Source organism: Hesperophylax consimilis, chromosome 9 (assembly GCF_061612785.1).
Source record: "Hesperophylax consimilis isolate HC1 chromosome 9, BYU_Hcon_1.0, whole genome shotgun sequence".
In the NCBI taxonomy this organism is placed as follows: domain Eukaryota; kingdom Metazoa; phylum Arthropoda; class Insecta; order Trichoptera; family Limnephilidae; genus Hesperophylax; species Hesperophylax consimilis.
The window spans coordinates 14,901,113-14,928,252 of NC_142844.1; the positions used below are offsets into that span (position 1 = coordinate 14,901,113).

The window sequence follows — 27,140 nt, forward strand, 5'->3', positions numbered from 1 at the left end:
ACTCTCTCACTAGATGGCGTTGAGACAAATTGTCTACATTTTTAGGTGAAATACTTGAACTTGTCAAATATTAATTATTTTTTTTTTTTATTATAACATTAATTTATCAAAAAAATAATAACTTTTAATTTAATTTAATTAATTTAATGTATTTTATCTATGTTTTCAATAGGCGCCATAAACTCGACTTGACAAAAGTTTTATTATTATATTACCCCAATGCAAGAAATTATAATCTACAGTATATAGTTATTTTGCCATTTACTAGCCAGAACTACTCGGAGGGATCGACTGCAATCCAAGTCAATCTGCAGTTGCATTGAGTTGCAATTTGCATTGGTGACAGCACTTTGATTTATCAGCTACCAATCAGCGACAGAGCCTAGGATATGAATACAAGTCGATTTAATACCATCTTACTAAGCCTTAAATTCAATTCAAGTGATTATCACTTTGCAGGATCGTTTCAAACTCGATTTTTAATAGATCGTGGGACTAATAAGAATAAGCGCTGCAGTAAAAAAAATGAAGCCATCTCAACAAAAACCATCAATTTAGGTAATATGGTATATTTATAATTTTCTTACTGAAATAGTCGAATGGTGTGTAGATACCTATAATATAAAAAAGCTAGTTCTATATTTTGTTCTACATCACAATATTTTTTTTTTAAATAAGTACACTCAGTATTTATAATATTAAATTAGTATCTAAGTTCCTTGGAAACATCAAGATAAAATGGTGAATACACAGCTTAAAGTTCGTTGGCATAATTAATGAAATCGGTTAAGTTAAGAATTTAAAGGGGACATAATTTTGCTGTATTAAAGATTCATGTCTGATTTGTTTACCTCTGCCTGGGCAGGTAAAAATAAGTATTAAAATATACTGCAAGGGTACAAACATTTAGTAATTAGATGGAAAGTCGTGTAACCGTTTCATGTCTAATGAAATAATACAACCATAGGCTGATTAGGAGATGATTATAAATTATTTTTAACGAACCAGAAACCACCTCTAAAATATTGAAATGATATACACATCGACGCATATTCCTCAACCACGAAAATCACCCAGGTACTTTCTACACCCTTCGTCATTTGACTCCTCGTTTCACTACTAATTTTGGAAAGTGTCAGTGGTGTGTAGGAATTAGTCAACTGCAGCGAATAACTTTAAAAAAAAATAATTATTTCAAATTTAGGTTCCTAACAACAGCAGACATGCTATACAGGTATCGTTAGTACTTTACGGGTCTGATGTATAAATTACACCCGTTCTTGGTACGTGTGCTTATTGTAATTATTACAGTAATTCCTACTGAATTAGGAGCGTAGTTTGAAATGATGATTATGGTATGTAATAATATGGCCATGAGTGTGCATTGTATATATTTCGTATTGTTGTGTTGTTCGGATTCCTATGAATAACACTGAAATAATTCCAGTACTGCATCATTAGAATCGTATTGCAGAAATCCAGCGGGCATAATCTACCAGATAAGGCCTCAAATTATTACGGACAAAGAGAATTCTTGGATACCGCCTTCGTTAGATCAAGCACTGTATAAACCTCCCGATAAAGTTCTACTGGCTGGGAATCGTTTGGTAAAAATAGTGAAATAATCGAATAATGGAATCGCGTGGTTGGATTGTTCCATTGCAGAACAACTGTTACTTTTCTAATAACAACCTTATCAGGGTAGCATACGATCGTGGTTGAACCACGCGACACACACAACGGTGACACATAATCCAAATAACCCAATCGGACGACTATGTCGCACCAATTGATATCAAAATACCAGGAGCGTAGGAGATTGAATATGTACTATGTTTACGGTTTTAGAAGATGCCATAAATTCAGGTTGTCCAGTGTGATGCGTTGTGAAATGGTATCAGGGTAACATACCTATTGCCGCATTCTATCTTTTCAGATTTCGTCGATCAACTTTCATGCACGACAAAAATTGAACAAGATTTCTAAAACTTAAAACTTGATCAACTTTGTTGAAAGAGAGTTCACAACTTCAATGTGCTTTCAAGTGTCATTCGATTGGTACTTGTAATGAATGGAGTGTAATTTTAACGAGAAAGATAGAATCAAACGATCGTGTTTATTTATCACAAGGAAAATTAGGAGTGGTGAAAAGGAGGCCTTTATCTTGTAATGATTGTGATTGTTTCATTTGGAAGTTCTGGTGGTTTCTGGAAGGTTCCGTGGGCACTATTATTAGTTCACGTATCTTCATCTAATAAGCACCGTTGTTTCCCCAACACGAACTGTTTTGTGATCACCACACGACACTATTTGATGTATTTAACATGAGGAGATAATTTACACTACTTTCACGAGATTAATTGTTACGAGGAGCAAAATAATTTACTAACTAAATTTATTAACGATAGCGAATATTTGAACACAAAAAAAATTATACTGTCTTTAGTCTTCTTTTTTCATATCTTCATTCTTGCTTTCTTCCAAGGTAACCTGTAGGAATGAAACAAAACAGGGACAAGGTAATTTGGGTAAAGAACTGGAATGTGGGATAGTTATAAAACTGTTTCAATATCAAACAGAGTTGATCAACTGAAACATCGAAACGAGGCATATCGAATACTATGATTTGTGCTTACGTTAACATATGTACGTGGTTGATATTTGTCACATGAGAACGGGTCGCTTCTACGACTCGTTCTTGAGTCCAACAGCTCGGCTATGGAACGATTTGCCGGCCTCTGTGTTTCATCCGTCGTATAACATGTTCACCCCTTCCTATCCTTCAAAAGACCCTCTACACAGGATTTCCAGAGATAGGCCCTGAGGGAAATTATTTTCCTCTCGTGTGGAGTTAATGTAAAAAAGTTATTTATTTATGGGCAAATTGAAAATTGAACCTGACATTTAGAAAATATATAAATAGTCATTGTTCATACATGGGATTTGTATCCGTTAAGCAAGTAACTTGCCATGATAATGTCCCTCGTCTTTTGAAGGCTTAATTTTGCAATCCTCTGTGCAAACTTAAAAATTGCTTGAAAGCCTTTTTTTCCTTCCCCGTGAGTTCTGAAAAAGAGTGAGCGTAATTTTTCAGTGTTCAATCTACCCGGAGCGCATACCTTCGAGGATGTTGTCCCACTGGATGACGATGTTACTGTCCCGGTCGGTGCGGGAGTGCTCGTGCCAGAAGCCTAGAGCGTGCAGTAGCTCGTGCTGCACCGTTCCGCGGCGCGTCAGGCAGTTCTTCCCGCCCAGGGACACGTCGATGCGGCCGCGCTTCGGGTTCCAACCGACAGGAGCCGCACATCTGGAAAAACGTTACTTTTTAAGGAGTCGCTTTCTACAATATCGACGTAATTCTTTATCTTCGGTCGTCAATAATTATTTATACGAAGAATTACACTATCGAATACTTCATAATAAGTAGTTCTTATGTCTTTTCATTTCAATTTTAGTATTTAAAGTATTTAATGGATTTTTTATGATGACATAAATAAATATTCCAGTGGGTAGTTTTAGGCTTTGTCATTTGTCATGGAGTTCGTGAGGATATATTGAGAAAGTTGTATGTTTACAGTTAGTTTTACCTTTTGGAAAATTATCATTAATAATGAGGAAAATTATTATTAATAATCAAATCCCAATTCAAATGTTTATAATTAATGGGTTGTGGAAAGTTGAGTTTAACTGAGTAGGCAATATGCTTTTATTACATGTTCTACAACAATTATCTGAATTCTTAGATTTATGTTATGGATGTATACATCCCGCTACATTTGTTGTGTTCACCGACTTACGGCGTCTGATGTATGGACGCAATAATGTTTTGCCTTTAAAAACGGCCAGAATTAATGCCTTGCCCCATGTAGAATCAATCAAATGGCGAAAATTGACATGGATGCAAAAAAAGTCTGGGAGTGAATATTGAACGTTCAACAATTTGCTGGCTTGCGTAGCTTCCATTTCTTCGTAAAAGTTTTTAATTCGTATACCAAAAATACTGATTAACAGATTGGTGACTGAATAAAATACTTAGCCGTCATAACTTTTTAATTTAAATTAATATTTTTTTCTGTCCAAGTATTTCGCCTAGAGGCCTAGAATAATCAGGGTTCCAGAATTAGAAAGGAGACGTCTCATTTACTCACGACAATATGCACTATGTGCATACAAGACATACCACCTGACAACTCTTTCATTGGTGATCTGATCAATAACTCATCCAGGCGCTTAATTTTAATCAGGGCACTAGAAGTATGCACAGATGTGTCGGTGTGTGTTCTTGATTACATTTTAACAAGTTGTTCGTTACGCCTCGTTATGTTATCCTGCCCAATAAATTTGTTTTGCCCTAGGATAGGACGCCTCACCTGCTGCAGTGAAATTATATTTACAAAAGTGGGTTGCTACTTTCAGAAAAGGTGCTTATCAAGAAAAGGCGAATTGTGTGATTACTCATTTTTGTAAATATGAACACGAATAGGGTAAACAATAAGATAAGAAGTTTATTAATAATATAGTTATAATATTTTAAAACAAAAATTGAAATGATATACCTGCGCACCATTTGGAAGCCCCACGCCCATCACCAATCGGGGCCCTCATATAATTTATTTTACCCCAGGCAGTTTTTGGTAGGGCCTGGTTGAGTGACCCTTATTTGGCGCATGTTTAATAGAGTAATACATAGACATGCGCAAGTATTTTAACTTTAAAACAACTTCAATAATATAAAATTTGGATTCTCTTGTAACCACGGGTCCCCATGACTGCACTCACAGTACCGGAAATCCACCCTCGTGCACAATATTAAAAAAAAACAAGTGATGACATTAGAAGGCTACTTCAACAAGGACAGAACCTCGGAGAAATATAAGTAACTCTAATAGCAGCATGCTAAGAACGATGAGACAGTGGGAATTCCTTGGATGAAGTGTATTTTAATTAAAATAAAAAAATTTAACTACGGCAAGTTATATTTTACAAAAAGAAATTTAGATGATTTTCACCGTGTCATTGGCGACAAGCGAGAAAAAAGCGAGAAACTACATGCACTTAGGATTAGAAATTACTAATCCTAAAACAAAACCAATCACGCATGGCGTTGGCGTGTGTTGGTTGCCCGCGATCCGTTCCCCGCCCACACTCCATCAGCGCACACAATAACAGTAGCACTAAGGAACTCATCCTAGTTATCCTAAGTAGAAGCGGAAGTGAAAAGTATGCAGAACTTCTGTATTTGCTGAAGCGGAAGCAGAGGTCCGTTACAACTAATGTGCACAACTTTTTTGTCTACTTATAACTAGAGTCATGCCAACCTAAACATAACGGGGCAAAGGTTTGCATGATCTCCGAACTACGCCAAATACCCTGTATCCAACCTTTCCACCGCACGAACAGAGAGATTTATTTTGTGAGTTTATTTTTGTGTATCTACGAGTAGCATAGATACTCCTAGCAATTGGAAGCGGAAAAGCCAAAGGTGATATACATTTTGCATCCAGAGCATTGTCAGCAAAGATAATGCAGCCTCCTTTGACAGCTAAAAGTCGGAGTCACGACACCAGACATTGGACCCGTTATGTCGTTTGTCTCCCGCTGCCAAACAGAGGCCAGAATACAGCCAGCCCTGAAGGCCGTGCTCTCACAACACAATGCAAAAACACGTCGTGAACGTTGCACCTACTGTCTTCCATCTAGCAGTAGGTACTTACCTAGTTAGAGATTTAGAAAACATAGTAAAACATCCATTTGGCAAACATAATACAGCCTAGTATATTGTAATGTTTCTATCTAAATTTATACGAGCATAGTTGAGAAATATGAGGAGTCATTTCCCAGTCCGTAGGCATGTGTGTGAGGTCGTGTACATATGGAGGATATGTTACCAACAAGCACTAAATGAATTATGTATTCATTTGAGGCGAGTATGTAGTTATACAGGGTGTATCGGCACTAACCCGACAAACTTTAACCAGCTATTCCTTAGCACATTTGGAGTAAAAAATGTTATGGGCACTTTGCTGTCCGGTAGCATTTTTTTAAAAATTAAAAAAAAAAAAAAAAAAATTCCACACTCCATCACTGTCATTGGCATTGCTTTTCGTGTTCAATAGCTGTTATAAGCAAGTATGTCGAAAAGCGTCTTCGCTCTTTCGCACACACTAAATAATAATAGTTAAAAATGAGACGAGTGGTGCCGTGCCATTTCGTTGTGATTGTAAAAGCGCGCCAATATAGGTACACACGTACATTATTCAACGGAATTCGAATAAAATATTGCCAGATGGGTTTTCAAACTTTGACAAAGGATAAAACATAGTAAATTTTTTATTAAAAAAAAACGTTACCGGACAGCAAAGTGGACATAAGATTTTTTACTCCAAATATGCTAAGGAATAGCTGGTTATAGTTTGTCGGGTACGTGCCGATACACCCTGTATAGTAGCAACGACCCACAACTACAGTAAAGTTGTCTAAAGGTTCACCACCCCTTTTTTGCATTAACCCCACACAGGAGGCCCTGAGGAAAATAATTTGCCTATGTCATCTTTGGGGATGCTGTGCAGGGAGTTCTGGGATAGAAAAGGGTATGCGGGGTGAGTAGGAGCCTAGAGATCAGTGTGTTCAGTAGTGACGGCTGAATCCCTCTCGCTGCGGCGCAAGGCGATGGGTCAAGAGAGACCAGTTGGAGAGGTCAAAGGCTCTCCCCAAACCAGCCACTCCTGATCCGGCCCGCCACGCAGCTGGTGGGCAGGGGACCATTTTTTTTATTTCGTTATGTCGTTTGTCTCCTGCTGCCATTCTGTGTTCTGGCCAGTACTTAGGTACATTAAATACTATATTAAACTTTCTAAGGTTCTTAATCAAGTTTTAAACCACGGGGAAAACGTAAGGATTTACCCTGGAGAAAGGGTAATACATAATATAATTCCATTATGTTATCACAAGTTTAGCCACCACACAGCTGTCTAATAATTTCGATGCAAAATTTTGTGTACTCAGTTTCTTCAGCTTATTACGGTGGTTATATGTAGCGATGACCATTATGGTATTTTGAATTACTATTTATTGTATTACTTTTTTATCTCATTGTATCATTTTTTTCTTTTTACTTACATTATTTAGATTATATTATTTTTCTTTATATGATAGGCATCAATTTGAAAAAATCTAACTTTTGACTGTGTTTACGCCAATAATGGCTAAATGTTGATTCATAGAGAATTATTTTACTGGCAATGAATTTTGTTCCTGAATCCCGTTTTCCTCTCATTCATACCTCTCCCCTGTGTACGGGATTCAGTCAAAAACCAACAGCCGTAACGCGAAGTGAACATTATTACCTATAACGCATCGCATAGCAATCCGAAAATCATTACAAACGCATCGCAATAAATAAAATTAGTTAAAACAAAACTATAGTGAAATTAGCATCCCAACAAGTGAATGTTCCTCCACCTCTGTAAGTACCTTCTACCCTTATAAAACTCATTGCAAAAGTAATATTATATCAACATAGAAAATTTGATTTGTTTATTAAAAGGTCCACAGCTTAAACAGACTGATTCGACGTCGTATCTTCGACTCATCGTAAAGAGGTCTCTACAATTGTATAATCCAATGTAAGAGCGTGGCGAACGTGCGATTGGATATGCTGTGCATATTAGCATTCATCCTTCAGCCTCAGTTCCCGACTACACCCGGTACACCTACCACGAGCAGGAATAATGCAACGCAATGCACCAATGTGCAATGAAGCCTATTATGTATGGATTGTGTGGGGCATGCGGCATGCCTCATGGCTCTGGTCCGGGACAACTGCTGGCTCAAAATATGCGTAAATTTTATGTCATAGTACTATAATAACCATTGGAAAACAATTAAGCATATGGAAATGTGCCGAGTGCGTATAATAAGTATCTCTTTCGTTATATAATGTTATGACTTTGAACCGCCTTGCAAGCAGGGAGGGAACCGAGAAAATGCATCAAACATTTTTTTTTAAGTTGTCACTTAAAATATGAAAGGCGACATTTTATGGCCCCAGTCAGAACATTGAGACTATGGTATCCCCAATTGGGGTATATTGGGAGGTTGAAGGTAGTGGGGAGGGGACAGAAATGGGAAAGTGGGAAAGTACCTGGTCATTCAGATCTGGTCCAAACACGGCCAAAGCCATTTAAAGCAACGTTTCAATTCTGAATGGTGTTCAATTCTGAATTGTACACCAGGGCGATACTGAGAGTATCTTCCACTCTGGTACGTACGCAAATTATCAAATAAAATTTATTTGCGCACTGTTTCAGCTTGTTAGTACCCCTCGACCACTGAGGCCTTCAAAAGGAGGTTCCACAAAACTTGATTTTTGGTAGGAAAGCATTAAAATGGAAGCTTTTTAAATGTGGATTTACTGGCGAATCCTAAAATGCCATGGATAGATATGACCAATTACCAAGGTACGAGTATTAAATAACTTGGACACAATATCATAATAAGTTGTAGCGCGCTGCAGCCTGCGGGCGAACAATGTCCCGACACTTCACATAGCAGTTGTAGGCGAGCAAATATTGCCAATAGTGTTTGGCTACTAAAAATCTGCGGAGCTTCGTCTCTGATCGACGTTAAATATAATTATTATTGTGATTTAGTTTTGGGGTATTATACTGTGTCATAACCACGACATATGAATATTAATAGACGAGAAGTTAAAGGCGAGGGGTTAAACCAATAGTTGCGGGACGCAGAGATGAAAGCTGACTGTGATTCGTCAATAAATCAATCTGACAGTAAATAGGCATCTCGCATTATAATATCACCATTTAGTTCTTAAAAGTAAAATCTGCTTTTGAATGAATAGACATTTTTACATGGGAGCGCAAATTACTCGCCACGTTTTGAACAAATTTGCGAAGTCCAAATTCGGTAAAATAAATTTCTTCTATTTTCAGAGTCGAATATTTTGTTTACGTATTTTTTTTTATTTATTACTTGTAAATTATTTAACATTATAAATGATAACAATATGCAGACTTATATATATATAATTTTTTCGTTTTTTATTCTACTAATCCATAAGTTGAGCTCCAGGAGCTCGTGTTTATGGGAGGAGTATTTACCTTTAGTTCTAATGATTTTTTAAACAATAATCAAAAACTTTTGATATAAATACAAACATAATATTAACATAGGTACACAAATTAGAAAATTGTGTTTTTAAAGATAATTAAAATAATATATCTTCTTACAGATTAAGTAAGCGTGAGGAAATTAAGGGTACAATATATCAGGTAAAAAAATTAGAAAAGTAGTTTTTTTAAAGACAATTAAATTAATATATATATATATTTTTTTTTACAAATTGAGTAATTGTAAGAAAATTAGGGGTACAATATATCAGTATACAATTTTAGGGACTTAATTAACTTTTTGAATTGTTCATAATTCACAGTTTCGGTTACACTAATTTTATTTTTGGACAATAATATATTGTACCATCTCACACCTAAATACGAATAGTGGTGCTGAGCCGTAGTCGTTCTAAGCATAGGAATGGCTATTAAGCAATTAGTTTTAAATCTATTGCTTATGCTATCTGAGGGGTGAATTTTATAAATAAAATATTCATTATAAATTTGATATAAGGCGATTCTCTTATACAATTCTGTGATAGATGGTACATTAAATTCCCGAAATATCTCTAAAGTAGGGGAGTCATATGGTTTCCTAAGGATGATTTTTATAATTATTCTTTGAATTGTAATTATGGGCTGTTAAGAAGCCTTAAAAGCCCCTCCCCACCCAATAATCCCGTACTGCAATATGGATTGAATTAATGCATAATAGACAATTTTGATAGTTTTCTTATTTAAAATATTTCGTATATTATAGAAAATATAGATAAGTTTTCTTATTCTTTCAACAGTGAGATTAATATGGTCTTTCCATTTAACATTTTTATCTATTAAGATACCAAGATATTTTATATTTAGTTAAGACACTTTTATTAATGTTCATAATTTACTTCCCAGCAACCAACCATGAGCACACTTGAGAATCGCTACATTCGACCAATGTTGGAGGGTTGTCACAACCGCTATTCCTATTAATAATAAAATAATGAAATCTTTAAGAAAATATATAATATTTCACTTTTAAGAAGATAATAGAAATGTAAAACAACTAAAAAACAAATGAAAGTATATACACACAGCTTTTACCAGCGATTCCTAAGAGTATTTGGAGTAAAAATTTGGACATCATTTTGCCGTCCGATGACACTTTTTCAATTAAAAACAAAAACATGTTTTTCTATCACACATCGGCAATCGGTATAACCTAGCGCATTACGTGATATGCACTCCTTCTCGTTCCAGCAGTACCGTACATGCGAAATAACGCGCGTACCTAACACGTGGTCCGTTGCGACGTGTGATAGAATGTTCCAAAGATAATATATGATCGGTGGCGACGTGCGATAGAAAAATATAATATTTTTAATTTGAATAGATAGAAAATATCATCGGACAGCATTAATGACACATACATTTTTCATTCCAAACATGCTCACTGTATCCAAATTTTACTTCCAAACATACCAATTTTTCACAATTGATAACCAACCATTTATCCTATATTAAGTGTTGTTTATGAGTTGTGTAAAAATCAAAACTCGTTTAGTAATAACGCCATTAAAGTGGAATAAATTTAAAAATGATTGGTTTTTTATCCTTTATTAATACGACGGAGTTCCAGCAAGATATAACAGATGAAAAAATAGAAGTTCCAAATGATACGATTATGGATGTTATCAAAGCGCAAAAGGCGAAGGCACATCCCTGATTCTTATGCAAACGGATTTGTGTTTCGCGTCCAGACGTATCTCGATGTGATAGTATATGTTTCTACACTGATAATAATAAAGTAAAATAATGCTTATATATGGAATGTAATACGACAATTGGGTTTATTCTCTTTTTCACATCTATTTTTACAAGTTTTCATAGCACAAGCCACCATTTTGCCGTGTTATTTCGTAAAATGAACCGATGATGCCTCGACCATAGTTCACACAAGAATGATGACGTCACGTTTTCTAAATTCACGGGAGGCCAGACGCGAGCCCAGCCGGCTCCAATGGAACCGGTATGGGGAGTGGGGAATAATACGCTTTTAATCACTTAGGGCAGGTCTACTAATATTCATATGTCTATGGTCATAACTCAGTTTTACAGTGCCCATCATCAGGGCAGATGTGACTGACATTGTAACTGAACTGTCCGAAACGTTGGCTGAAGAAGGAGGTAGCGCAACACGAAAAATAAATCATATATGGTACTTTGAAAGTACGGTACCTACGTGGAATTTGATCATCTTTCATTTTTCGCAGCATGGTACATGTACAATGTTTCATTACGTGATAAAAATATGTGTGATATTCAATTGGTATCTATGTGTCCAACGATATCTGAATATTCATCAACTTATGTTTGTATTAGTGTTTGATTTTAGAAAGTTAACAATCTTCAGCATAATATCTTACAAAAGTACAAATAAGTCTATATCTATATCTTCAATATATATATTTTTTTATTTATAACTTTTTATTATTTCTGTGAAACGATGTTCATCTGTCACTGGCAAATGCTTCAATCACACGGATGCATTGATGTATTATACTAGATTGGCCCTGTCTATATTAAATCCATTTTAAAAATGACCCCACATAGCGCGTACGTCACAAATATGGAGATGAACTTAACAACCCAACTCTGTTTAAACTCTTTGTACAACCGTTCAAACTCGTAAGCGAAACCACGGAGAATTTGTTGTCAGAGGTGCTGTAATATGGACATAAAACCAAAAAGAAACTTACACTTACAGCAAATTTTATGTGCTGAATAAGGGCTGAATCAGGAAAAGAATTGATAAAAAACACAAAATGATTTTAATTTATTTTATTTGTGTTTTTGAATTTTATACAGGTCCTATAGAACCAAAAACGTTTATATTTTTATTACTGTGCATAGGTTTTTTTTTTAATTTACCATAGTTTTTATATAGAATGGTATATAAATATTGAAGAAAGCAATCACTTTGTGACTTGACATCATTTTATTTTCTTTGGTTTTATTCCCAGTCGGGCTTTTGCATGCATTTTAATACAGAATATATCTAGTAAGCTATCGAAAATTATACAAAATAATTAAAGCTGATGAATATAAAATAATATTAGTAAAACGTTTAACAGTAACATAAAAATTATAGAGACTAGAACAACACTATGTAGCATTAAATAATTATACCACTATCATTCAATTAAAGTTATTTTGTCTTCAACCACTTTGTTAGAATTGAGACATTGTGTCAAATAGTTTATCAACCTTCTTCAAGATAGCATTATTGAAAACTAACCTAAGTACTAAACGACTTTTCATTAAACATAATGTAAGATTAACATAAAGAGAGAGATAAATCATATAATGTTGCGTGTTCACAAGCGAGCTGAACCACGACTTATTAAGAAATATAAGATTGCTTCGTTCCTTTCCCATAATTCGTACTTCGGCTCGCGTTCCGGTTCGCAAATGAATAAGCAGCAATGATGAGGACAGAGCTTCAGGGATCGTATGGGAGAGGGGTAAGGGGGGAGGGGGTGGAGGTTACATGATTACAATACATACTTATTTATTTATTTACGCCCGTTAAATAGAATTTTACGTGTTATTTACGGCATTCACGCACATCGGTTGTTGCGATTCTGGTAGAGGAACAACCGGCTTGTCGATTACAGAAGAAGTTTCAGCAGGATCCAGAACCAGTCCTGTTCGAGAAGAAACAATGACGGTATCTCCTTTCGCAGGACCTGTGGCCATGGTGGACAGCAACTGTCCAATAAACAACGACATTATCAATTAAAACCTGTTTAAAAAAAAACTTAAAAATTAAAACCAATCAATACATAATAAACTTGCTTAAGTTTTCACACGAAAATCAAACCAAATAATTACCGGAATAACAGGCAAAGCTTTTCAGTCTACACGTCGGAAGCCGCTTGCAGTTGAATAAATATGTTTGGCGTGAAAATTATTGAGCAAACGCGGTTTCCTGCTGATGGTACCCAGTTATTGTCACATAATTGAATGCGGATTGCTTCTAACCATTTCTCCATTTTTTTCCGGTTTATGTGGAAACCTAAGCGAAAATACACAAAAAATAAATGAAGTTATTAAATGACGCAATTTTATTTCTATCAATTCTTCTGCAAAAAATCGAAAAGGCGAAGCCCGAAAGGCAATGACGACTTAATACAACCCTGATTAGCAAAATGTACGGACCAAATAAATCACACATACACATGAGTTGTCGCGCCTCTCAATGCGTGTCAACGCTAGACGACTAATACATCCATAAGTATCACGCGTTGGTTGCGTGATTTTCGTATGCTCACCATGTGATAATAATTAACTTGAATCACCCTATTGGTCGAATCACTTGGAGGTGTGTTATGCATGTGACGTCACAAATTTGCCGGAAATAAATCTAATCTCGTTGAATTTTTCACATTTGTTAATACGCTGCCCTCAATCGCTGTAAGGTACTGATATTTTTTTGTATTCAGATAGCTGATTACATTTGCTAAAATAAAGTCCGCGATGGGTGCAATCTAAAATATTTGGAACTGGGTTATTTTTGTGATTGAAAAAATGAACTTGCCCAGCATAGCTGACACGCAAAATAGCTTAACTCTAGACCAACAAAAGGTAAAACGCAATGCACAGTTGCAATTTCGCATTGCGACACAATGCGTGCGCCTTTTCATAAATGTGCACGTGAACCAAAACAAAATTGAGTTGGTGTTATTTTTCACTGGTTACACCTAGTCTAGTTGTATTTAGTCTATGCACGGATGCTTATATCAGAACAAAGCCTGTAATTATCAGCCTCGTGAAAAATTCTCCCCTCTGTCGGCGACAGAGATAATGTTTAGTGGGAGTGCGGATAAAGGTAGTACATAATACAAAGACGTGGGCTCGTCTCCCAGCGTAGAGCACAGAGCGCGGACTCTCCTTTCCTGCCGCCATCATTACCGGCCGCATGCTGCATTAATGTGTCACTGATGCAAAATTCAGGGTCGATTCAAGGAGATAATAGCACTAGAATATGATAGCCACACATAGCATTAAAATGGTTTATTAAGGATGTTGAAAACACAGAGAACAAACCTCACATTACTGCCTTGCGTAATAACGAGTGTGGCTTGTATTGGCTCTTAGTTTTAAGTGCCCCAGATAGCTTTTATAGAATGTGTAAAGAAGAATAAAGCGTCGTTAGAAAAGCGTTGGTTGTTATCTTACTTATGTGCATTCATACTAATACTACTAACACTAAGTGACTGCGCGAGCCAGTGGAACTATGACATCTCCACATTCTCCACGTTCTCCATATTCTCCACACGGAGAAAACTTACTGATACAAAATATTGCTAATTTATTAAAAAATTGTTAAATTATTCTTATTCCTGTTCAAAACGGGACTGCAGGCCAAACTGTCGGTAAAGCGCGAATGTGTTATGGGGATATCGGAACAGGTGTAAAAAAAATCTGATATTTTCGCATTCCATCATTATATTTATTAGTATAAACGCAGCTGCATGAAAACGTTTTCAGATATATTCTGAATGTACTGATAGTTTTAGCAGGATTTTAATCAATCAGCCATTCTCATTTTTCGCATTATATAATATGGGGATTGTTACGACGTTGTAGGTACGAAGGAAATAAATTGTAGTTCGGTTTACCAGTGCACCTCGCGAAAAAAAGCATGTATCTTATTTTCGATCAATTAATAAATCAAAACCAAAATTAAGTAGGTATTTAAATGCCCACCTACCTACTTAATTATAAACCACGTATTTTATGAAACGTTTTTTTAATTTCAAATAAGGAATTATTCAATTTATCCAAAGAAACCTCACTATCTCAGTGACAATTCTTTTTTCAAGCTTTCTTTAGACAGGTGGGTGCCATAATATTGAAAAAACGTTTGCTTTTAATGGAAGTGTAGTATAAATTAAAACAGCGTGACTTGTAAACATTGTATATTTATTGTAAAAAAACACAAATAATAATAATTTAAAAACGGAAACGGAACGTACAAAAAAATTTACAGACCGACGAAATTCAAAAACCGGACTTCGCTACGCTCAGTCAATGAAGAGAAGGGATGGGAAGTTTCCGGTGTAAGTTCCTACGCGTAACTTTCTGATTCTGAATGATGATCTCTCACAAGGACAATGCTGAGAATATCCTGCACGAACTTATAAAATAATACTGAACCGATAGATGAGGATATCACTAAAAGTTCAAGGACGTATAAAAAGAAGACGGCGATATTTTTACATAGTTTCAATTTTTAGTAAATGAAAACCAAGAAGACACAAGGACAAGATGTTCATGAGCATAGCAACCAAATTAAATACAAAAATAATGTTGTCCCAGAGAAATAATATGAAAGCTATAAATACAGCGGAACGACTCCCAGCTATCGTAGCTGCATTATATTCCTATCGTTCTAAAAGGCAATGTTGACAGCGTAGTCGGGACGTCAAAGAAATTGATCGATCTCCCGAGACATGGGTTACGTGGGTGCGGGTCCTGATTCTAGACCGAAATCCAATTAGCCTCTAAGCGAAACAGATTGTTAACAAAACACCAAATAAGAACAAAAAAGTTACGACTTGAAATCCAGTTTTGAAATGAGAATAATCAGATAAGATCGTTAGCAAAATAAAAATATCTGCCTAATATCTTAATTCAAAGGCAAGTTTTTTGAGTGCAGCAAAAAATTGACATTGAAAACTGACAGTGACTAACGAAACTACTTACTAGGTGAACTTCTTCGTTTTCCGACCATTTTTAATACCTCAGATTGACAGCTAGTCGGTCTTTAGTGGGTCTTGATAAACCTTTTGTACACAGAAACAAAATAACATACGTACCATTTAAACTCGGATGGACGTCGCTACGAACGAAATGAATTCATTCGATTTTAGTGTAGGTTTAAGATGAAATATTCCCTATCACTGAATGCCGAATGGCTGGTATATCAAACTTTTTTTAGTAATGGTATCACAAGGCTTATATTGCCAGGGCTCCTACTAATAAGGGTTTATCAATTTTACCAAAACTGGACGAAGAACGGACGAACAGTGGCCCAACACAATGAGCTAAGGGGAAATATATACATACTGTATATAATTTGAGTGCTGGAAAACTCATAACGATAAACTTACGACCAGGGTACGCAAATATACATATATTTTTTCAAAATATCCTTGGTAATAATAATATATAATAACATATTACACATTTATCTAGGGAGGTGCAATATCCTCAATCGTATTGCCTCTCGAAAGATCATAACGAGCAGGTTAATACTAACTAAATTACGGCAATACTAAAGATTATGATACACAACTTACAGACATCCTGCTGAAGCATTATATAAAGAACGCTAGCTCCTCTCGGTCGTCAATTATTTATTTATTTTTAATTAAGTGCCATAGAGATGGTTCAACCTAAACAAATTAGTGTCACTTGAACGCAATATTGGAAGCGCGAAACGGGTCTTCTGCAAGTACCCTCCACTCGTACCGCCTTCAGACAGAGATCCCATACTTTCCTTGGTCCCTTTAAATAAAATGGCTAGATCCCCAAATAAAAATGTCTTCTTTATTCAATACTTGATATAGGAAACACTTTTTAAAGAGTTATCTCTTGGCTGCTGAAAATTACATGGATTCCATCTTGTAAATTTAATTTATTCTATATTATTTATTTTTTACTCTGGACTGTAATAAGAATTTTTAAATTTTCACTAAACCTTTAATTTTTAATACTCTTTTGTATTAAAATTAATTAGATAATTAGAGATTCAATAATTATTTAAAATTATCAGATACGATATGACGCGCAAATATTTCTTTACCCGTATTGCCTTTATTTAATTCTCATTTATTGTTTTTATTTATTCACCATGATTGCATGTTAAATTTAATTTTTATCATATTCACGCTAGAAGATCAATAAAATGTCCCAAAAATGTAATAAAATAATACAATTTAAATACCTCAGAACAGTTAACTCCTTCTTAAGCCAACGTTTCGGACAGCATTGCAGTGTCCATCATCAGATGACGATGGACACTGCAATGCTATCCGAAACGTTCGCTAAAGCAGGGTAGATGTGTTATCAGCTGATAACACATCTACCCTGATGATGGACACTGCAATGCTGTCCGAAACGCTGGCTAAAGAAGGAGTTAGCGCAACACGGCATAATACCCCAAAAACAAATAACAAAAATACCATGAAAATCTTAAATCATATTTACCTCATAACAGGTCACACGAAGTAAAGTGAATAAAAATGTAGAGAAAATTATCGTTGATTTATAATGTCATATTTTATCGTATGTTTTTTTTTTAAAGATAGACAAATATTCCCGGGTTACGAATAACCTGACAATATTTGAAAATCTCCTACTACCACCACAGTAAGCTGAAAATGTTGCCTGTGTTGTGATGGAGGACTTAGCCAGCCGAGGAATTGAACACACTAAGCCTGGGTGGGACCCAAACGCGATGTCAACTCGGCCACCGACCGGTCATTGTAAATACTTATAATGTTATATTTTATCGTTGATACTTATAATGTCGTAAACACCGAAACTGAAAAACTGAGTGCCCCTTGCAGTTCAAATAAAGTCGTTTATAACAGCTTCTTGGATGAGACTATTGATGGAAGGAGTGGAGACGATATACCTAGTGCATTGATGAAATGGGTAGCCGAACAAATCACCACAATGACAATTCAATACACCATTAAAAAGTGATTTAAGGATAAAAAAAACTAGGTTAAATAGTTAAGGTAAGGTTTATGTTAGTTTTTTTCATCGCCTTAAATGACTTTATATCACTTTGTAAAGATGTGTTGTAATCGTGTTTAGTTATCATGGAACCGATAAAAATAATGAAATATTGTCGTTTCAAATAACAACATTGGTTTTATTGTCAGAGAATGTTTCGCCAAATAGAAATTCCCATTTGAACATTGTAATCATTCCTGTATCCATCCTTGTTCTTAACAGGAATGCTCGATTTCAATACATTAGAAGCCCGCAGAAAAATATTTTTAGGAAAACACTTTTTTAAGTTAATCTCTGGTACAATACATAATCCGCCTATGTTGAAAGAGGTTAACTTTTATGTCCCTAACAATTATACTCGAGGGAGATCCCATGCACTCTTATATGCTCCGAAAGCGAGGACTTCTGCCTATCAGAACGCGCCAATAAACAGAGCGACTCAACTGCTTAACGATTCTGCATTAGCCATCGACATTTTCAATGTCACCTACAGACAATTTAGTAACTATCTTATAACGCATGTGACAAAATAGTAAAACTGCCTGTGTAAACCTTTTAATTTGTAATCTTCTCCATGATATATTGGTGTATAACCGTTTCATGGAGAACATGAAAAAAAAAAAAAAATGTTGTGTTTTTTGAAGTCTGTGTTTGACAAATTTATAGAAATAAGTAAAACAAAATTTGGTCGATAGGTATTCACAGCGTATACCAACATAATCTATTTTCAACACAAGTAGGCAAAGATGCTTCCTCAAAATATCCATAAATCAAAGTGTTAATGCAATTTTGTTTTAATAAAAATAAAATTCTAATAAAAAATGTTTAAATGTTTTAATAAAAATAAATTTTCTTACGCTTTTTTCTTATTCCTAAAGTACAGATACGTGGGCTGGTAGGACCTAGCCACGAACCTCACGCAGCTGACGTTGTGCAGGTCCGCCATGGCATCATCCACCACCCTCCGCTGGGCGGAGTTGAACTCCGGGCTGAAGTTGTAGAAGACCACCTTGTCGGGCCAGAGCTGACTTTCCGAGAGAACCAGGTTTTTATACATGTTGTTGTCCTCCAAGTACTCCTGGAAACAATTTTTTTAAATTAACAAATCACTATTATGAACAATGAAAGAATTTTGAAAAGAAGGAGTGAGCAGACTCGATAATTCAACAAGGGCACATTGGTACAGTTTTTTTTAAATATAATATTATTTCTTACTATAGTAAACAATAACACCCTAGACACAACCGAAATTATTTTTTTTATTTTTCAGAATAACTTTATTGAGTAAAACCTCAAATTGTAATATTTTAAATCTTGAAGACAATATTAGTGATTTCTAAATGAAAATCTGAAACAGAAAAATCAGAAAAGGAAACGGTCACATCTGGGACGGTAGAGCACTGTCCCGGAAAGACAAGGGTCCTGGTTTCGAGTCCCAGATGTGACCGTTTCCTTTTCTGATTTTTCTGTTTCAGATTTTCATTTAGAAATCACTAATATTGTCTTCAAGATTCGAAATTATTTTGTTTAATAATTTCATAGGGATATACCTATATCAAATACGTATAATGTTACTAATTTAGATTAGTGGTAGGAATACAATACATATTTTTTTAAATGTCCGGGTACATATAATAAATGAGTTCGGAATTTTCAAAGTGAGTTTTCTTTACAGCCTCAACCCACGCCTTCTCTGCTAAATCATTTCTCACGTAATCCGGCAAATTAAAGTTTTATAAACATGGATATTTTCCCATCTTCAGAAAAAAATTAACATTCGGATCGTGTTTGGACCATAGAGAAAGACATATATTAATGGTTTGGACGTCATTTCTGTCAAACAACTAGTAGATCCGAATGCAACTCGAGTAGCGTGCTACCACCACTGTCAGTGACGCGAAACTGATTTAAAACCCGTAGTCGACGTGTCGCATCATGTATCAATGTTCATAGATATATTTTCTATGAACCGTGATCGTGTGGCGGATACTCGAGAGCGGCGCGTATGCTACGCGCACAAAACTTGAGTCGCTTGTACGTATCTCCATGTATGAATGGCCTAGTTTGGCTTGTGAATTTTTGTTTCTATGTGTCGTAGTTCTAACCTCTTCGTCCCATCTATATAAATTTATGGTAATAATAATAATAATAATAATACCTGGATGACTTTTATAGCGCCGTTTTTGTGCAAAAACACCTCAAGGGCGCTGTACAAACTTATAATACATTTCTACAGTGTTATTACTTAACTATTTATGGAGAAAATATACAGTACAATACTTACCTGGTAGGTCACTTGAGATTATCACTTAATTAACATTATCTAATTGTTTATTGGCGAAATTTAGATACAGGATTTAGGACTTAATTGAAAAATTGAAAAATTGAATTTCTACTTAAAATTTCACAGTATTTTTGCGGATGTTAATTTAGAAGTAGTCACAAACCGTCAAATAAAACAACATTTTCGCGTAGCTTTTAAGATATGAAATATTTTAATTCTTCATTTTTGTAATGTTTTATTTATTTAAGCACCTAGGTTTTTTGTGTCCCACTTAAACCATGGGCCGCCACTGGAATATTGAATGCCTTCAATAAATGAATATTTATTTCTCTACGATATATGGCTTGACGTTCAAACGAATACCATTATTACCCCCCATTGATAAAATATTAAATCGGTAATCAGGGTTACACGTATTTTGGAAAATTTTACGGTTCATGAACAAGCGGGTCGTAACTAATTGATTTCCTAAACCATTGTGTCATACTCAAAAAAATTAATGGCTGTTTACACGAGGCCAGCGTTTAGTAGTGTGATTTAGTAGTTTTAGCTGAACGCTAACTTACTACGATTCAGAATTTCTACCGAATTGTAACATACTTCCCTTGAGCACTTTAAGTTTTGATCTCTTAAAAAATAGTTGTTATTTTTCAAGATAGCCTCTATACGTTTGCCGAGTTGAATAAGAAATTATTTGAAGTCCCATCGATAAAAAAATCGCAAAATATGCTCCGAAAATTATAAAAAAACACATCTTATTCTGTTATATAACATGTTGTAGGTACAAAAAATGCATGGAGTTTCTTTTTTGCCATTTGCCGAGAGTTTTTGTTCTATTTGAAAAAGTCATGCTTTAATATATTTTCGCTTCCGCCTATTAATTGCAATATTTTTTTATGTTGGTGCGCTAATATTTACGTTTATCTCACATTCAAACCATCTTCTTCCTCTTTTTTAATGCTTACTACGGAGCCTTAACAATACCAGAACGCATTGTCGGCAGCGGACAGTGCCTTAAAATTTACTAAGCAATTTGTTTGCTACCTACTACATCAGTTAACTAAACGCTGGCCTCGTGTAAAAAGGCCTTTATTGGGTAAATTCGTACAGGTGTTAAGATTTATGTTATTTAAAAAACTGATTTGGACACCTACCAGTTTAGTCGATAGCGGAGGTGAAACAATATGGGAAAACGAATGCTTGTTAAGGATATTGCAATAAATTATAATTACGATATTTTTGATAGGCAGATAGCAGTTGAGTAATATCACCGATAAGTCTTTCTTGACAGATAATTTTTCACAAATTTCTAGTTTGAAAAATGTGATTATTATGGCTTTTAGAAAAGGTAAACATAATAATATAATTTTTGTGATGGTTTTTGTTGATCAACATTTATAAATAAGCTTTAGTAATGGTCTTCATGAACTTGTTAACCATGGTCTTTAAAACTTGACTAAATGATGATAAATATTAATGGACGCAGAAAAAAGAAAATTACAAACAAATAAATAAAATGGTTGTCATCTCAGCTATTAGTTTATTATTTATTTTGACGGCCTTCGTGGATGAGGGGAAACGCTTTGGACTAGTATTCGGGAGGTCACGGGTTCAAACTCCGGCGTGCGCAAGTAAATTTATTTGATTAATTTGTATTTTTTACAATTTCTTAAAATCAAATGATGTAGTGCATTTGCGGCACGTTCCAGTGGGGAAGACACTCTCAGTATCGCCCTGGTATAAGACCACTGTTCAGAATTCAAATGTTGCCTGAAATGACTTGAGCCGTGTTTGGTGATTAGATTTGAACAGCCAGATACTTCCGCGCCTTCCTCTCTCCCATCTTCTTTCCTTCCCCACTACCTTCAGCCTCACAATATACCCCAATCGGGGATACCGTGGTATCACGGGCTCAAGATGAGGTAGTTGAGACTTTTGTGTGGTGAATTGTGGTAAAAAAATTAAAATATATCCTATATATCTGAAAATTATTTTTTCTTTTGTGTATGGGAATGTTTAGTGAAAGACCGAATAAAATTATTTCTGTAGAATCTTTTTAAAATCTAAAAAAATAAATAAGATATGATCAATAAAAAAAATGGATAAAAGCTGACCAAACGGTTAGAACCTAAATCTTATTACAAAAAGATAACAGAAAAGAAACGTTTTTTCAAGAGTCAATGTCAGCAATAGATCGATGCAGAAGCTTTTAAAACGTCAATCCCATCAAAATAAAACGAGGAGTATTATTTTTACTGCATTTAACTCAGCCATCAGTAGAATTTTCCTCCCCGTATAAAACAAGGGTACCTATATTAACATAATATTATTTCAAGCCATTTTTGACCTGCTACGGATTTCCACCTTTGCTACTTAATCTACAAAAACATACTCATCGTCTACCTGACATTCCCATGAGTTTTAAAACTAATTAAAATCTGTGAACCTTTTGATTTTATTTTGCCAAGCAAGCCTAAGGGGAAATATTTGGTTGGTTATGAGATGTTACAAATGAAACGCAGTTATCGCGGAATGTGTTTAGGGTAAAAGATAATTTATTTTCTACAAGTTTAGTCACTTAGTTTTATAACGTTTATCTTTTTACTAACAAGAATTCACCAAAAATAAATCCTTTCAGACTTTTGATTCTTATTTCAATTAATCATTAATGCAACTGATAAGAAAATAAACCCCCTTTGGGGGTTATGTATGCTCATACAAAATACACGTTTTAAAACTTTTTAATAAACATGTTGATCTCATTAGCGTATTGTGAAGTCAGATTGTTGCAATTTAGTCTAAACATAACATTTTAGACACAGTTTTAACGTTGCACTTTAAAGAAATGATTAATGATTGTGACTATGATAGCACAATCGATATTAATGGCATCTGATCCCACCGCGCAGGTACTTCAAAATCCAGAGCCAATAAAACAAGCCTTGTCCATAGAAGCGCTATTACTGGAACATTAGCCGGGGCGTGTTGTGCTTTGAGCCTCGTTCATCCACCGTCACCTCTGTCTCTAAGCATTCCTCATCTCCCATCTCCTATCTCCCGTCCCCTTCTAGGTAACCAGACAAAGGTGCTAAAAGATTAATGAATAGTAATTCGTCTCACCGTCGTGTTGAGAATGTGTTCATCACCGAGAATTATATCCCCCTCGAAATAGTCTCCCTCTTCACCCACGTCATCCTCCTCTTCATCTCCGGTCCAATCTTCACTGTTATTATCATTATTATTCAACTCATCAATCACTAATCTACCCTCGACCCCGTAATGGGACGAGTTCTGTTCGCTGATACACTTATCACAAAATTCAACAAAATTGGTCCTATTGTGTTGCACCGGCATCGAAGAAACCAAAAACACGCACGTCACTAGCACCAAGCAAAACTGGTTCAAACCAGGACGCTTTTTGAACGGCATTTTGTACAGCCTTTACTATCACTTTGTTTTAGATGGGTTTTTTCATTTTTGAACAAACGTTAGAGGGTTCGAGATAAGAGAGAACCACACCGGTGGCTGAGCGACTACCGGAACACGAACTGGCGACTGTCTCTCGGTTTGCTTATCTTCTGCTTGTTTCCTACAACTCAGCTCAAGAGAGCCGACCAATATAATAGAAGCTAATGGGGTCAGACTCTCTCGAGAGACGACCGAACTTCTTCTCGCCGGCAAACGGAATCCTGTTTTTCATTAATATCAATTTTGGTTTTATACGAGGCTAAAAAACTCGCCGGACGACATACAAGTAGCGTCGTGATATGCATACGTCTGCTGGATTCCTAGCCTCCTCAAGCCGTTTAGGAGAAGAGAATAAAACGGTACAAGTCCTTGAACGGAAGCCGTTAATTAACACCATTTATTGATGAACAAGAATTTCACCAAAACCACATGTCTACAAGACTTTCTACTTCTTGCAGTGTAATATTGGTCTTAAAAATTATGGTACTTGGTACAAACATAAACATTAAATTAACACCAACGTATCCACACTAAAACCAGGTTATTGCAACATGTTATTTCTAACTCGTGGGTCAAACTCACAAATTTAATAATATATATATATATATATATCTTGGATATGTTTTGAACTTCGTAATCATTCAAAAAGATAGCATCCAAAAATATGGGGGAAATTTTTTGAAGATAATATTATTAATTCTGAATTTGAAATATGAGATCGATAAAAATAAAGTGAAATTATTATTAGGTGTTAATAACCGAGTGGTTAGAGGCGTTGTCCCGAAAAGACAGAGATCCTGGATTCGATCCCGAGTTGAGACCATTACCTTTTTATTTTTCTGTGTCTTGTTCTGTTTCATGTTTCGTTTAGATTTATCATTATTATCTCCTTCTTTAAGAATGGTTGGCGTGCTTTTCTTAATTTGTGCGTACTTCTGCAGTATTACTTGCATCGTGTTCATTTGGTCCAAAATCAAAGTTTATGGCCACTATAATACGCCGTTTTATGCGCTTGCAAAAACTCGTTTTTAACGATATTTTTAGTGGGAAATGTTTTTTGTTTGTTTTATTCAAAGTCCATCGACTTGGCAAAACATGTTTTTCCATTCATAAAAACGACAAGTTGTCATCATCTTATAAATAGCTGTTGTATTGTTAAGTTGGAATATGATAATGATAAGAATTATGATTACTTTAAAGCATGCAGTGAACATGATTGTGTAAGCATTACAAATCTAAATCTGGCAAAAATTGTACAGCTTTTTCGGTGTGGTATTTTAGGTGGTGTTTCGTATTTCGTGTTACGAAGTTGTGTAGTAATTCCCGGTTTATTATAATAATAATTATAAGAAAATTCGCAAAGTGTGGCTGGCATTTGGTAGTCTATATAAGTATTTATAAAAATAAGAGTGTCTGTGGCGGGGAACAAAATCACGGAAAACACCGGGGACTTCAGCTATCCTCAATAAATATTTATAGGTGATGGCATATGGTGGACAATACTTTTTTAGACACATAAATATACCAAGAACTTTAGTTGTTTCATCAAAGCTTCACTGGCGCGATCTTTGCATTCTGTACAACAACATTCTGTCAACAAATATTTTATATAATCGTAAATTAAACCTATCACACTTTCCCACTCTAATATCAAATTACTTTCGTGCTATTCGTAAGCTAAATCACGAGTATATAATATTTGGTTGTCTTCTTTTACCGAGAACCTATAAATGATTTTGCAGTCAATAGCATGCCATCGACAGAATAGATTCATTGAATTAAAATGTAAGCAGCTCTCACCTAGAAACGTGGTGCCCTGATTCGCAGTCGTTGCTAATGATAGGAGTTTCCCATAACTGCACGTCGTAGTTTGCACAGCACTGTCATTTAACACCATTAGTTCCACTTCCGCTTATGGTTTGAATACACTAGTAATTTGAAGTGTTGTCATTTCGTAGATCGCGGTTTCGTAAGTAGTAGAACGAGAAAATTACAGGCTCATCATCCAAGGTGAGAATCAAGCAGAACAACTAATCTGTACACATTTGAAATTTTGTAGTGAAGATATTCAGTTGGTCGTTGGGCGAAGCCAACGTACGTTAATGGAGAAATTCTGTGAGGATAGACTGCAATGGTGCAACTAGTTATCAAATGATTTGGAAAGAGAGTCCAAAATTGTGAATTACTTAACTACCTCTAACATTGTTTACAACTGTCAGTCTAATCTTTGTTCACATAAATTAAATCCCTACAAACAGAATTCAGCATATCTATCAATAGTCTACAAACATGCACTATCTGTACATTTTAGGTAGGTAATTACTGGTATGTATGAAAAATTAACATGTACTTACTAATTTTTTCAGGTTATGTAACATTACCTATTTTTTTGTAACTGAAGCGATGATACATTTAGTAGATAGTTCCAAAATATTGTAAACTCACTATACGTTTCAAATAATACGTCCAATTTGTCATTACTCATTATTAATAAATACAAAATACTACTATAACAAAAATAACTTGAAATTATAATGATTTTCATTGTAATTTATCCTGATAAAATAATTTCTTTATTTCTTTAATGTAGCACCAATGGTTTATTTTGTATGGATATGCTTAATTTCATTCATATTATTGTTACTAATACATAATGTAAATATTAAATTTGTGTATTAATATACTTTTTTAATAATGCTTTCTTCGTCTTGTTTGAGATTCATCCCTGTGTAGATAGGATTTTTCGAAGAAAATACAGGAAAAATTACTCCTCCAAAATAAACCATATAAAAACTGAATCAAATGTTTTTATTCCAGGAGTATGTGTTGAAATCAGTCACGCCAATTTAAATTAATCTATGAAACTATCGACTATGTGTGCCAAAGTTCCTAATGCCTAGTGCCTACTGCCTACGTAATTATTATGCTGCGAAGTCATAGTCATCAGTCAGTAGGTACTTACCTATTAAATTTCACAGTCAGATTTAATAATCGTATTCAAATGCAATTTCATATAAAAATTTGATATTGAAAAGTTTATTCAGTTTGGTTATTAATTTGTTACTTTATTAACACCTTTTTAGGGACTTTTACATATGAGTAGTAAAAATTGTACATTAATACAAAATATTTATTATGAAACTAAACTGGCACGGTAAAAATCTTTTGTATTTGATAAGTGATAAATTAAAGATGTCCACTGACTAGGTATAATTATTTCCCTTCATAAGTATTCTGGGCAAAGAGGAATACATATGGTAGTTAGCACAGGAATTTCTACACTGAAATAAATCCCCATTTTTAGTATTATGTAGTGGAATCCGAAAGCTCATCAATGCAAGCAATTCTGGACTATAAAACTGGAAATACTAAGTCAGTGAAAAATCTTCTGTCAGACAATTTAAGCATATTGATTTAATTTAAAAGAGTAGAGAAAATCCCTAGAAGTGTGATCTATACTT

The 27,140-nt window shown here is 34.9% G+C and overlaps 1 protein-coding gene across 1 annotated transcript in view; it reads right to left on the bottom strand.

The window, feature by feature from the left end:
• LOC149420955 (low choriolytic enzyme-like) overlaps window positions 1-23,870 on the bottom strand; it is a 70,698-nt gene extending 46,828 nt beyond the window's left edge. Inside the window, exons 1-3 of the mRNA XM_089635642.1 lie at window positions 23,332-23,870; window positions 18,785-19,005; window positions 3,120-3,307 (exon numbers count right to left, since the gene is read on the bottom strand). Coding sequence (XP_089491768.1) covers window positions 3,120-3,307; window positions 18,785-19,005; window positions 23,332-23,640 — 718 coding nt within the window. The 5' untranslated portion in view covers window positions 23,641-23,870. The remainder of the gene's footprint in view (window positions 1-3,119; window positions 3,308-18,784; window positions 19,006-23,331) is intronic.
• Window positions 23,871-27,140: the final 3,270 nt, after the last annotated feature.